The sequence below is a fragment of the Hyla sarda genome, chromosome 5 (assembly GCF_029499605.1).
Source record: "Hyla sarda isolate aHylSar1 chromosome 5, aHylSar1.hap1, whole genome shotgun sequence".
Taxonomy (NCBI): Eukaryota; Metazoa; Chordata; class Amphibia; order Anura; family Hylidae; genus Hyla; species Hyla sarda.
Genome location: NC_079193.1, coordinates 1,992,455 through 2,008,067, shown reverse-complemented (window position 1 = coordinate 2,008,067; position 15,613 = coordinate 1,992,455). Strand labels below are relative to the sequence as shown.

The 15,613-nt window shown below is 39.7% G+C and overlaps 1 protein-coding gene across 4 annotated transcripts in view; it reads left to right on the top strand.

Annotated features, from left to right (window-relative positions):
• WNT9A (Wnt family member 9A) overlaps positions 1-15,613 on the top strand; it is a 190,365-nt gene that overhangs the window by 140,149 nt on the left and 34,603 nt on the right. For all 4 annotated transcript variants that reach the window (XM_056518703.1, XM_056518701.1, XM_056518702.1 and 1 more), the window contains one exon: positions 4,340-4,599. In XM_056518703.1, the coding sequence (XP_056374678.1) occupies positions 4,340-4,599 (260 nt within the window). The remainder of the gene's footprint in view (positions 1-4,339; positions 4,600-15,613) is intronic.

The following is a 15,613-nucleotide window of genomic DNA, read 5'->3' as shown; positions in this document are numbered from 1 at the left end:
CTACCGCCCCGTGTAAAGACATCACTTAACCCGGACTGCAAGATCATGTTATTAAGGACTTTTGAGTCCCTGGCCACCGCTCTACCTGAGGACCTGTCACCTGAAGTCCTAGTGACATTGAAATCCCCGGCCATTATAACAGGGACAGCTGTAAACAGATATGGCTTGACATCATTAAACAACTGGACCCTTTCTGTCACTGTCTGCGGGCCATAGATATTTATGAGCCGGAGCCTTCTACCATGTATAGTGACCTCAAGGATCAGACACCTTCCCATGATGACCTCTGTCATCCTATGTATTGTCACATCCCTGGTGGTAAACAATATGGCCACCCCGGCATAAGGCTCCACAGCCAGTGACCAGAAAGAGGGACCAGACGTCCATTCCCTCTCAGCCTCACGTAGGTGCCCCAGTGTAGTCAGGCGCGTCTCCTGTAAGAAGATGACATCTCTGTCCAGATATCTAAGATGGTCATAAACTATGTGCCGTGTCCTCTTCACTTTAATACTGTTCACATTACTTGAAGCAAGTTTTAAAGTAAACCCAGCCATGATAAGATAGTACAAGAAGAGCAGAGACCTGACGCCCATCATCACAAGTCAGAATCTGAGTCCCGCTGTCCACCACCTGTCTCCATGTCTGACTCTGCATTAGCTTTTACAGTCTGGGGTTTTCTTTTTATTGGGGGTTGGTCCCTTGTGTCATCATCACATTCGTCCTCTATTCTTTTTAACTCTGTGTCTAAATCACCGTCAAACTCTGACAGAACCTCGTATCTGTTGGACACGACCATTACTCCTGCCCCATTGTTGACCTTTTTCTGACTGGTGGTATACTCTCTCTCTGGCCTGCGGGATGAGGTGTCTTTTTTCCTTCTTTTAATTTTCTGGGCCTTACTTTCCTCAGATGCAGATGGGGATACAGAAGAGGATACCCCCGGTTGCTGCTGGTCCTGTGGGACAACCTCCATTCCACCTTGTGTGTTTTCTAACTGCTGAGGTGTTGGTGCGGTGTTACCCAAGTCTGGCTGGACCTCCTGTCTTGTTAATATAGACCCAGATATCAAAATCTCCTCCTCTACAGCCTCTGCCCCCGCCACAAGGTCCTCATCAGGAAGCTCCCGGCAGATGTTGTGCCAGGCATTGGGACAGTCCCGGTGAGGGTGACCGATCTCACCACAGAGATTGCACCTGATGTTCTGGCAGTCAGCACTTAGGTGACCAGTTTCCCCACATAGATTACATTTTACCACTGTACATGTATTTGCCAGATGGCCAGGTTTACCACATTTAAAGCACTTTCTGGGCTGACCAGGGTAGAAACAAACGCCCTTTTCCCTCCCAATGAAGAAGGAGTTGGGCAGATGTTGTGTGATGTTCCCATGTTGGCGCAGCTTCACCAGGACCTTCCACCCTCCAGTCCAGATACCGTCATCATCTCTGTTCTTGGTGAGATCAGACACCAGGTCACAATGTCTGCGGAGCCACACCACAATGTCCTGGGGAGGAACAGCTTCATTCCAGAAGATGATGTTTATGATGACGGTATCTGGCTTGGATATGGGAATAAAACTGAATTTACTCCATCCATCCTTGTCTCTGAATCTGGGGAAGTTGGACCAGAACCTATCCAGATTAGACATGAGCTTAAAGCTGACATCATAGCCCTGTCTATCTGGAAGGTTTATTACTGCCAAGATGTCCGCTGGCACAAACCCCATCTGGTGGCACAGGAGCTCCCTCACCACAAACCTCCTATCCGGAAGGTCCTCCTTGGCACCTCTGTGCCGGAATCGCACAACATTCCTCCTTTTAAATGCCTGGCCAGTGTAATTGGCGCTGGAGGTGAAGGATGGAGCACCACGGCTCCAGGCATTTCTAGGAGGAACCTGGCGGGTACCTGCGTCCTGTCTTACAGGGTTGGGGTCTACTCTAGGGGGCCCTGCCACATTTGCTGTGCTTGTGGGTAAAGGGGGGAAATCCTGCACAGTATTTTGTACAATAACACCTGTCCCATCCACCTCTATATCATCATCAGACACAACACCCCACACAGATTGTGCACCCCCTCCAGCCACCGACCCCTCAGGAACATCACAGTCCGCACCCCCAGTCCGTGCCCCAACATTATCACAATCCACACCCCCAGTCCGTGCCCCAACATTAGTGCTCTGCTCCATCACCCCATCACCTTCATACACTGGTAAAAGTCCAATGTCCTGCTGATGTACTGGGACTTCTGGGACTTGTGGTGCCTCTGTTGGTCTCTGCTCCTGCTCAGGCCCAGCTGCAGGTTCCTGTGGCTGTTGTTCCTCGCCATACTTGCATATGTCCCCATCCTGGAAAGAGAACCGTGCCGGCTGTATGAGGGGTCTTGTCCCTTGCTGGGGCTCCTCCGGGGTGATGTCCGGTTCTATATCAGGTTTGGAGTCTGCTTCAAAGTTCAGCCTGTAGTTGGAGAATCGTTCCTGGTTCTTATACGTCTCTGCCAGTGGCCCCATCTTTACCAGTATACAGTCCATCTCCTTTACAATATCTGCGAGCTCAATGCTGAGTGTGTACAGTCTCTTATCATGTAGAGTCTTATACTGGGGATTTGCAGCCTTTAGCATATACACTGAGTCAATCTGCATGTGCAGCATACCCTTCAGGTGCTTGAGCTCCTCCATCCTCCTCACCAGAGCAGGGATCTCCTCCGCCAGCTGTAGCTCTGGTGCCCGGGCGGTCTCTTTGCCCTGTTGTTGGGGTTTGGGCAGTCTCTGAGGCTCCTTGAATGTATCAGACCCATGAGCAGCTGTATCAAGGTCTCTGGCCTGGGATCTGGTGCGGCCTGAGCGGGTCATGCTGGAGACCACATCTTGTTTCTGCAGGTTCTCTTGCAGTGTTTGTCTCTCCAGTGATGTCCTCCTGTGTCTCTGTGCTGGAGAGTGGAGCTGCACACCTGCTGCCTGTGATCCACTCTGCCTCAGCTCCTGTGCACCATCATGTGATCCACTCTGCCCCAGCTCCTGTGCACCTCCATATGATCCACTCTGCCCCAGCTCCTGTGCACCAACATGGCCTGGAATAGCAGACTCTGGGTCTCTTACAGAGGTTTCTTTCTTGGAGTCTCTTGGTTGTTCACCAAGCTGAGAGCCTTGGCCGGCCGACTGTATAATATCACACTCACATACACTTGCTGCTTCTTTCTTTACTTTACTCACATCCATGTCTGTACTTTCTTTCTTTGCACTTGCAGTGCTTCCATGCTGAGGACTTCTTTGTGGAAAATCCACTTTAGGATTTACCTCCATATCAGAAAGAGCATTGGAGTTTTCATCCAGTGTAGGCCGAGAAGCCTGGGCCTTGCTTGGGGAGCTTCCCCGCCCAGGGTGGCCCCGCCCTGGGCTTGCTCCAGACATGAGGAGAACCACAGACACACAACCTCACAGCTAGGAGGCAGTATTATAGTAGTTATATTCTTGTATATAGGAGCAGTATTATAGTAGTTATATTCTTGTATATAGGAGCAGTAGTATAGTAGTTATATTCTTGTATATAGGAGCAGTATTATAGTAGTTATATTCTTGTATATAGGAGCAGTATTATAGTAGTTATATCCTTGTATATAGGAGCAGTATTATAGTAATTATATTCTTGTATATAGGAGCAGTATTATAGTAGTTATATTCTTGTATATAGGAGCAGTATTATAGTAGTTATATTCTTGTATATAGGGGCAGTATTATAGTAGTTATATTCTTGTATATAGGAGCAGTATTATAGTAGTTATATTCTTGTATATAGGAGGCAGTATTATAGTAGTTATATTCTTGTATATAGGAGCAGTATTATAGTAGTTATATTCTTGTATATAGGAGCAGTATTATAGTAGTTATATTCTTGTATATAGGAGCAGTATTATAGTAGTTATATTCTTGTATATAGGAGCAGTATTATAGTAGTTATATTCTTGTACTTGTATAGTAATTTCTGAATAATTGAATTTGCTCATATAACTTGTCTGATTTTTCCATCCTGACTTTTTTACTTGCCCATTTATCAGTGTTTAGTGATTTTACTTATCTTTCAAGTCCATGGTGATTATTTACAGTACATGTTATTACTGTACTGTGGCAGTAGAATTACTTTAAAGTTGTATTTCCAATATGTCCCTAGACGTCTGAACAGCGTAAGCGTATGTTTCTTCTGGTGCTTCATGGTGATAGTTTGTGCTGTTTTGTTTTTTTAATCTCGGGCTTTGGAGATGGTCTGCAGTACGGGTGGGCTTGTGGTGTATCGTGCGCTACTTTTTATCGTTCAACCCTCTATAACATAATTCTTCTCTTTTTTTTCAGGCTAACCGGGAACGAGCCATTGACAATTCTTCCTCTGACCTCAGAAACGGAGGGAGCTGCAGAAAAAGCCCATTACAAGATCTGTGACCGCCTGAAGCTCGAGAAGAAGCAGCGCCGAATGTGTCGGCGAGACCCCGGTGTGGCGGAGACCCTCATGGAGGCCATCAGTATGAGCGCCCAGGAATGCGAGTATCAATTCCATTTTGAACGCTGGAACTGTACCCTAGAGGGGCGATACCGGGCCAGTTTACTGAAACAAGGTGCGCTGCGGTCACTGCACGTCATACAGTGGGATTACAATGTTACAAGGTGTTATTATGGGGGGGCTCCAAGGAGCAGCAGCCCCCCACAACGGTCTACCCTGCTAGTGGATGACCTTCTGAAGGGGGCGCCACAGATGAGGCCTGTAACTACCGTGGATCATAATTATCTTTATATAACAGGATTATGAAGATAATGTACAGCTATGTTATTATGTTACCAAATATGAGCTATGTGTCATTATATGTGTCATTATATGGGAGTATTATATGTGTCATTGTATGGTGGTATTATATGTGTCATTGTATGGTGGTATTATATGTGTCATTGTATGGGAGTATTATATGTGTCATTATATGGGAGTATTATATGTGTCATTGTATGGGATTATTATATGTGTCATTGTATGGGAGTATTATATGTGTCATTATATGGGAGTATTATATGTGTCATTGTATGGGAGTATTATATGTGTCATTGTATGGGAGTATTATATGTGTCATTATATGGGAGTATTATATGTGTCATTGTATGGGAGTATTATATGTGTCATTGTATGGGAGTATTATATGTGTCATTGTATGGGAGTATTATATGTGTCATTATATGGGAGTATTATATGTGACATTATATGGGAGTATTATATGTGTCATTGTATGGTGGTATTATATGTGTCATTGTATGGTGGTGTTATATGTGTCATTATATGGGAGTATTATATGTGTCATTGTATGGGAGTATTATATGTGTCATTGTATGGGAGTATTATATGTGTCATTGTATGGTGGTATTATATGTCATTGTATGGGAGTATTATATGTGTCATTGTATGGTGGTATTACATGTCATTGTATGGTGGTATATGTTTCATTATGTAGGAGTATTATATGTGTCATTGGTGGTATTATATATGTCATTGTATGGTGGTATATGTGTCATTGTATGGTGGTATTATATGTGTCATTGTATGGTGGTATTATATGTGTCATTGTATGGTGGTATTATATGTGTCATTGTATGGTGGTATTATATGTGTCATTGAATGGGAGTATTATATGTGTCATTGTATGGGAGGATTATATGTGTCATTGTATGGTAGGATTATATGTATCATTATATGGGAGTATTATATGTGTCATTGTATGGTGGTATTATATGTGTCATTATATGGGAGTATTATATGTGTCATTGTATGGTGGTATTATATGTGTCATTGTATGGGAGTATTATATGTGTCATTGTATGGGAGTATTATATGTGTCATTGTATGGTGGTATTATATGTGTCATTGTATGGTGGTATTATATGTGTCATTATATGGGAGTATTATATGTGTCATTATATGGGAGTATTATATGTGTCATTGTATGGGATTATTATATGTGTCATTGTATGGTGGTATTATATGTCATTGTATGGGAGTATTATATGTGTCATTGTATGGGATTATTATATGTGTCATTGTATGGTGGTATTACATGTGTCATTGTATGGTGGTATTATATGTGTCATTATATGGGAGTATTATATGTGTCATTGTATGGGAGTATTATATGTGTCATTGTATGGTGGTATTGTATGTGTCATTGTATGGTGGTATTATATGTGTCATTGTATGGTGGTATTATATGTGTCATTGTATGGGAGTATTATATGTGTCATTGTATGGGAGTATTATATGTGTCATTGTATGGTGGTATTATATGTCATTGTATTGGAGTATTATATGTGTCATTGTATGGGAGTATTATATGTGTCATTGTATGGTGGTATTATATGTGTCATTGTATGGTGGTATTATATGTGTCATAGTATGGTGGTATTATATGTGTCATTGAATGGGAGTATTATATGTGTCATTGTATGGGAGGATTATATATGTCATTGTATGGTGGTATTATATGTGTCATTGAATGGGAGTATTATATGTGTCATTGTATGGGAGGATTATATGTGTCATTGTATGGGAGGATTATATGTATCATTATATGGGAGTATTATATGTGTCATTGTATGGGAGTATTTTATGTGTCATTGTATGGGAGTATTATGTGTCATTGTATGGTGGTATTATATGTGTCATTGAATGGGAGTATTATATGTGTCATTGTATGGGAGTATTTTATGTGTCATTGTATGGGAGTATTATATGTGTCATTGTATGGTGGTATTATATGTGTCATTGAATGGGAGTATTATATGTGTCATTGTATGGGAGTATTATATGTGTCATTGTATGGGAGTATTATATGTGTCATTGTATGGGAGTATTATATGTGTCATTGTATGGGAGTATTATATGTGTCATTGTATGGTGGTATTATATGTGTCATTGTATGGGAGTATTATATGTGTCATTGTATGGGAGTATTATATGTGTCATTGTATGGGAGTATTATATGTGTCATTGTATGGGAGTATTATATGTTTCATTGTATGGTGGTATTATATGTGTCATTGTATGGGAGTATTATATGCGTCATTGTATGGTGGTATTACATGTGTCATTGTATGGGAGTATTATATGTGTCATTGTATGGGAGTATTATATGTGTCATTGTATGGTGGTATTATATGTGTCATTGTATGGGAGTATTATATGTGTCATTGTATGGTGGTATTACATGTGTCATTGTATGGTGGTATTACATGTGTCATTGTATGGTGGTATTATATGTGTCATTGTATGGGAGTATTATATGTGTCATTGTATGGTGGTATTACATGTGTCTTTGTATGGTGGTATTATATGTGTCATTGTATGGGAGTATTACATGTGTCATTATATGGGAGTATTATATGTGTCATTGTATGGGAGTATTATATGTGTCATTGTATGGGAGTATTATATGTGTCATTATATGGGAGTATTATATGTGTCATTGTATGGGAGTATTATATGTGACATTATATGGGAGTATTATATGTGTCATTGTATGGTGGTATTATATGTGTCATTGTATGGTGGTGTTATATGTGTCATTATATGGGAGTATTATATGTGTCATTGTATGGGAGTATTATATGTGTCATTGTATGGGAGTATTATATGTGTCATTGTATGGTGGTATTATATGTCATTGTATGGGAGTATTATATGTGTCATTGTATGGTGGTATTACATGTCATTGTATGGTGGTATATGTTTCATTATGTAGGAGTATTATATGTGTCATTGGTGGTATTATATATGTCATTGTATGGTGGTATATGTGTCATTGTATGGTGGTATTATATGTGTCATTGTATGGTGGTATTATATGTGTCATTGTATGGTGGTATTATATGTGTCATTGTATGGTGGTATTATATGTGTCATTGAATGGGAGTATTATATGTGTCATTGTATGGGAGGATTATATGTGTCATTGTATGGTAGGATTATATGTATCATTATATGGGAGTATTATATGTGTCATTGTATGGTGGTATTATATGTGTCATTATATGGGAGTATTATATGTGTCATTGTATGGTGGTATTATATGTGTCATTGTATGGGAGTATTATATGTGTCATTGTATGGGAGTATTATATGTGTCATTGTATGGTGGTATTATATGTGTCATTGTATGGTGGTATTATATGTGTCATTATATGGGAGTATTATATGTGTCATTATATGGGAGTATTATATGTGTCATTGTATGGGATTATTATATGTGTCATTGTATGGTGGTATTATATGTCATTGTATGGGAGTATTATATGTGTCATTGTATGGGATTATTATATGTGTCATTGTATGGTGGTATTACATGTGTCATTGTATGGTGGTATTATATGTGTCATTATATGGGAGTATTATATGTGTCATTGTATGGGAGTATTATATGTGTCATTGTATGGTGGTATTGTATGTGTCATTGTATGGTGGTATTATATGTGTCATTGTATGGTGGTATTATATGTGTCATTGTATGGGAGTATTATATGTGTCATTGTATGGGAGTATTATATGTGTCATTGTATGGTGGTATTATATGTCATTGTATGGGAGTATTATATGTGTCATTGTATGGGAGTATTATATGTGTCATTGTATGGTGGTATTATATGTGTCATTGTATGGTGGTATTATATGTGTCATAGTATGGTGGTATTATATGTGTCATTGAATGGGAGTATTATATGTGTCATTGTATGGGAGAATTATATATGTCATTGTATGGTGGTATTATATGTGTCATTGAATGGGAGTATTATATGTGTCATTGTATGGGAGGATTATATGTGTCATTGTATGGGAGGATTATATGTATCATTATATGGGAGTATTATATGTGTCATTGTATGGGAGTATTTTATGTGTCATTGTATGGGAGTATTATGTGTCATTGTATGGTGGTATTATATGTGTCATTGAATGGGAGTATTATATGTGTCATTGTATGGGAGTATTTTATGTGTCATTGTATGGGAGTATTATATGTGTCATTGTATGGTGGTATTATATGTGTCATTGAATGGGAGTATTATATGTGTCATTGTATGGGAGTATTATATGTGTCATTGTATGGGAGTATTATATGTGTCATTGTATGGGAGTATTATATGTGTCATTGTATGGGAGTATTATATGTGTCATTGTATGGTGGTATTATATGTGTCATTGTATGGGAGTATTATATGTGTCATTGTATGGGAGTATTATATGTGTCATTGTATGGGAGTATTATATGTGTCATTGTATGGGAGTATTATATGTTTCATTGTATGGTGGTATTATATGTGTCATTGTATGGGAGTATTATATGCGTCATTGTATGGTGGTATTACATGTGTCATTGTATGGGAGTATTATATGTGTCATTGTATGGGAGTATTATATGTGTCATTGTATGGTGGTATTATATGTGTCATTGTATGGGAGTATTATATGTGTCATTGTATGGTGGTATTACATGTGTCATTGTATGGTGGTATTACATGTGTCATTGTATGGTGGTATTATATGTGTCATTGTATGGGAGTATTATATGTGTCATTGTATGGTGGTATTACATGTGTCTTTGTATGGTGGTATTATATGTGTCATTGTATGGGAGTATTACATGTGTCATTGTATGGGAGTATTATATGTGTCATTGTATGGTGGTATTACATGTCATTGTATGGTGGTATATGTTTCATTATGTAGGAGTATTATATGTGTCATTGGTGGTATTATATATGTCATTGTATGGTGGTATTATATGTGTCATTGTATGGTGGTATTATATGTGTCATTGTATGGTGGTATTATATGTGTCATTGTATGGTGGTATTATATGTGTCATTGTATGGTGGTATGGTGTTTGGTGTTTGGTGGAAATACATGAGCTCTGTATGAGTGGAAATTGGTGGAAATATATGAGCACTGTATGAAGTTATTGTATGGGCGCTTAATGGTGGTATTACATTGGCACTGTATGACTGTATTATATGAGTGCTGTATGACTGTATGATGGGATGGTGTTATTACATGGGCACTGTATAGTTGTGTCATATGAGCACTGTATGGTGGTATTACATGGGCACTGTACAGTGATATTTATGTGTGCACTGTTTGATGGTATTATATGTGCAATGTATACATGTATTATATGAGCATTTTATGAGGGTATTGTATGGTGGCTTTATATGAGCACTCTTTAGTGGTATTTTATTAGCCACTTATGGTTGTTTTAGATTAGTACTGTATAGTGGTGTTTATGAGTACTATGGTCATATTATATGAGCACTAAGTACTATATGATGTTATTATTTGAGCATTGTATGGTGGTAGGAACTTGGTACTTGGTATTAGTATTTTATTAGCCTTTATGGTGTTTTTATGCACTATATGATGGTTTGTATGCATTGTATGGTGGCTGATGTTATAATATGAGCACTGTATGGAGGTTTTATATGAGGTATTATATGGCCCTGTATGATGGGATTTTACAAGCACTGTATGGTGGTATTGTATTAACACTGTAGACCATATTATATTAACACTGTACAACAGTATTGTATAAGCACTATATGGTAGTATTACATGAGCACTGCATGGTGGCATTATGCAAGCACTTTATGTTGGTATTGTATGATCACATTGTGTTGCTGTTATATGAACATTGTATAGTGGTATAATGGTATTATACGAGCACTGTATGGTGATATTATATGAACACTGTATGGGGGTATTATACGAGCACTGTATGGTGGTATTATATGAACATTGTATAGTGGTATTATACGAGCACTGTATGGTGGTAATATATGAACATTGTATAGTGTTATTATATGAACACTGTATGTCGATATTATACGAGCACTGTATGGGGGTATTATATGAACACTGTATGGTGATATTATATGAACACTGTATGGTGATATTATATGAACACTGTATGGTGGTATTATATGAACACTGTATGGTGATATTATACGAGCACTGTATGGTGATATTATATGAACACTGTATGGTGATATTATATGAACACTGTATGGTGATATTATACGAGCACTGTATGGGGGTATTATATGAACACTGTATGGTGATATTATATGAACACTGTATGGGGGTATTATATGAACACTGTATGGTGATATTATACGAGCACTGTATGGTGGTATTATATGAACACTGTATGGTGATATTAAACGAGCACTGTATGGGGGTATGATATGAACACTGTATGGTGATATTATACGAGCACTGTATGGGGGTATTATATGAACACTGTATGGTGATATTATACGAGCACTGTGTGGTGATATTATATGAACACTGTATGGTGATATTATACGAGCACTGTATGGGGGTATTATATGAACACTGTATGGGGGTATTATATGAACACTGTATGGGGGTATTATATGAACACTGTATGGTGATATTATACGAGCACTGTATGGTGGTATTATATGAACACTGTATGGTGATATTATATGAGCACTGTATGGGGGTATTATATGAACACTGTATGGTGATATTATATGAGCACTGTATGGGGGTATTATATGAACACTGTATGGTGATATTATATGAGCACTGTATGGGGGTATTATATGAACACTGTATGGTGATATTATATGAGCACTGTATGGGGGTATTATATGAACACTGTATGGGGGTATTATATGAACACTATATGGTGATATTATATGAGCACTGTATGGGGGTATTATATGAACACTGTATGGTGATATTATATGAACACTGTATGGTGGTATTATATGAACACTGTATGGTGATATTATATGAACACTGTATGGTGATATTAAACGAGCACTGTATGGGGGTATTATATGAACACTGTATGGTGATATTATACGAGCACTGTATGGGGGTATTATATGAACACTGTATGGGGGTATTATATGAACACTGTATGGTGATATTATATGAACACTGTATGGGGGTATTATATGAGCACTGTATGGTGCTATTATATGAGCACTGTATGGTGCTATTATATGAACACTGTATGGGGGTATTATATGAACACTGTATGCTGATATTAATTATTATACGAGCACTGTATGGGGGTATTATATGAGCACTGTATGGGGGTATTATATGAACACTGTATGGGGGTATTATATGAACACTGTATGGGGGTATTATATGAACACTGTATGGTGATATATGAACACTGTATGGTGATATTATATGAACACTGTATGGTGGTATTATATGAACACTGTATGGTGGTATTATATGAACACTGTATGGGGGTATTATATGAGCACTGTATGGTGATATTATATGAACACTGTATGGGGGTATTATATGAACACTGTATGGTGATATTATATGAACACTGTATGGGGATATTATATGAACACTGTATGGTGATATTATATGAACACTGTATGGTGATATTATACGAGCACTGTATGGTGGTATTATATGAACACCGTATGGTGATATTATATGAACACTGTATGGGGGTATTATATGAACACTGTATGGGGGTATTATATGAACACTGTATGGTGGTATTATATGAACACTGTATGGTGATATTATACGAGCACTGTATGGTGATATTATATGAACACTGTATGGGGGTATTATATGAACACTGTATGGGGGTATTATATGAACACTGTATGGGGGTATTATATGAACACTGTATGGGGGTATTATATGAACACTGTATGGTGGTATTATATGAACACTGTATGGGAGTATTATATGAACACTGTATGGGGGTATTATATGAGCACTGTATGGTGATATTATATGAACACTGTATGGTGATATTATATGAACACTGTATGGTGATATTATATGAACACTGTATGGTGATATTATACGAGCACTGTATGGTGGTATTATATGAACACCGTATGGTGATATTATATGAACACTGTATGGGGGTATTATATGAACACTGTATGGGGGTATTATATGAACACTGTATGGTGGTATTATATGAACACTGTATGGTGATATTATACGAGCACTGTATGGTGATATTATATGAACACTGTATGGGGGTATTATATGAACACTGTATGGGGGTATTATATGAACACTGTATGGGGGTATTATATGAACACTGTATGGGGGTATTATATGAACACTGTATGGTGGTATTATATGAACACTGTATGGGAGTATTATATGAACACTGTATGGGGGTATTATATGAGCACTGTATGGTGATATTATATGAACACTGTATGGGGGTATTATATGAACACTGTATGGTGGTATTATATGAACACTGTATGGTGGTATTATATGAACACTGTATGGTGGTATTATATGAACACTGTATGGGGGTATTATATAAACACTGTATGGTGATATTATATGAACACTGTATGGGGGTATTATATGAACACTGTATGGTGGTATTATATGAACACTGTATGGTGGTATTATATGAACACTGTATGGGGGTATTATATGAGCACTGTATGGTGGTATTATATGAACACTGTATGGGGGTATTATATGAACACTGTATGGTGATATTATATGAGCACTGTATGGGGGAATTATATGAACACTGTATGGTGGTATTATATGAACACTGTATGGTGGTATTATATGAACACTGTATGGGGGTATTATATGAGCACTGTATGGTGGTATTATATGAACACTGTATGGGGGTATTATATGAACACTGTATGGGGGTATTATGAGCGCTGTATGGTGGTATTATATGAACGCTGTATGGGGGTATTATATGAACACCGTATGGTGGTATTATATGAACACTGTATGGTGGTATTATATGAACACTGTATGGTGGTATTATATGAACACTGTATGGGGGTATTATATGAGCACTGTATGGTGGTATTATATGAACACTGTATGGGGGTATTATATGAACACTGTATGGGGGTATTATGAGCGCTGTATGGTGGTATTATATGAACGCTGTATGGGGGTATTATATGAACACCGTATGGTGGTATTGTATGAACACTGTATGGGGGTATTATATGAACACTGTATGGTGATATTATATGAGCACTGTATGGGGGTATTATATGAACACTGTATGGTGGTATTATATGAGCACTGTATGGTGGTATTATATGAACACTGTATGGGGGTATTATATGAACACTGTATGGTGATATTATATGAGCACTGTATGGGGGTATTATATGAACACTGTATGGTGGTATTATATGAACACTGTATGGTGGTATTATATGAACACTGTATGGGGGTATTATATGAGCACTGTATGGTGGTATTATATGAACACTGTATGGGGGTATTATATGAACACTGTATGGGGGTATTATGAGCGCTGTATGGTGGTATTATATGAACGCTGTATGGGGGTATTATATGAACACCGTATGGTGGTATTGTATGAACACTGTTATTATTATTAAAGGGGCAGTGAAACAGGAATGATCGGCGCTCTCCAGTGTGGACCCGCACTCCTCCCGGGGACACAGGTTGTCCCTTAAATATAGCTTCCCCTTTAATGCAGCACCAGGACAGGTCCCAAACCTTCTGGATGACCTGTATCAGGTTTACAGATCCCGAGTGGGGCCGTCCCGGGGGTCCAGGATCTTCTGGGTCAACAGATCCTATTGGTGAAGACTTTCCTTGACTGGATCCTGATCTCCACATCCCCAGATGAGTACAATGTGCACCCGTCTTGGTCACCAGGTTCTTGACTGCTCCGTACTCTGGATAAGTGAGGCCTGTTATCTGGTTACTCCGGGGCCCGAGAGCTGGTAGAGGAAGCCCGCAGCCCCTCCCGAAACATCTCCCACTACTCTGACTACTACAAAGACCCAGTAAAGGTGCCGGAAAATCCTAAAGGACTGTCTTAGGCTGCATTCACACACGTTTTGGGCATACGGCAGCTGTTACCAGCAGGAGAATTTATAACCCGTTCATTGGAATGAGCCGAATAGAGTCACATAGGGTCGGCTTATTTATGAACCGTGGCGGACCAGAACCAAAACCGGATACAATCCAAAAACGAGCAGATCTCTAATATTCTACCCCAGATGCTCTGCCCCTGCCGACCCCTAAAGCTCTGCCCCTGCCGACCCCTGAAGCTCTGCCCCTGCCGACCCCTGAAGCTCTGCCCCTGCCGACCCCTGAAGCTCTGCCCCTGCCGACCCCTGAAGCTCTGCCCCTGCCGACCCCTGAAGCTCTGCCCCTGCCGACCCCTGAAGCTCTGCCCCTGCCGACCCCTGAAGCTCTGCCCCTGCCGACCCCTGAAGCTCTGCCCCTGCTGACCCCTGAAGCTCTGCCCCTGCCGACCCCTGAAGCTCTGCCCCTGCCGACCCCTGAAGCTCTGCCCCTGCCAACCCCTGAATACTCTGCCCCCGCCGACCCCAGATGCTCTGCCCCCGCCAGCCCCAGATGCTCTACCCTGCCGTCTCCTGAAGCTCTGCCCCTGCTGACCCCTGAAGCTCTGCCCCCGCCAATCCCAGTTTGCTCTGCCCCCGCCTACCACGGATGCTCTGTCCCCGCCTACCGCGGATGCTCTGTCCCCGCCTACCCCGGATGCTCTGCCCCCGCCTACCCCGGATGCTCTGCCCCCG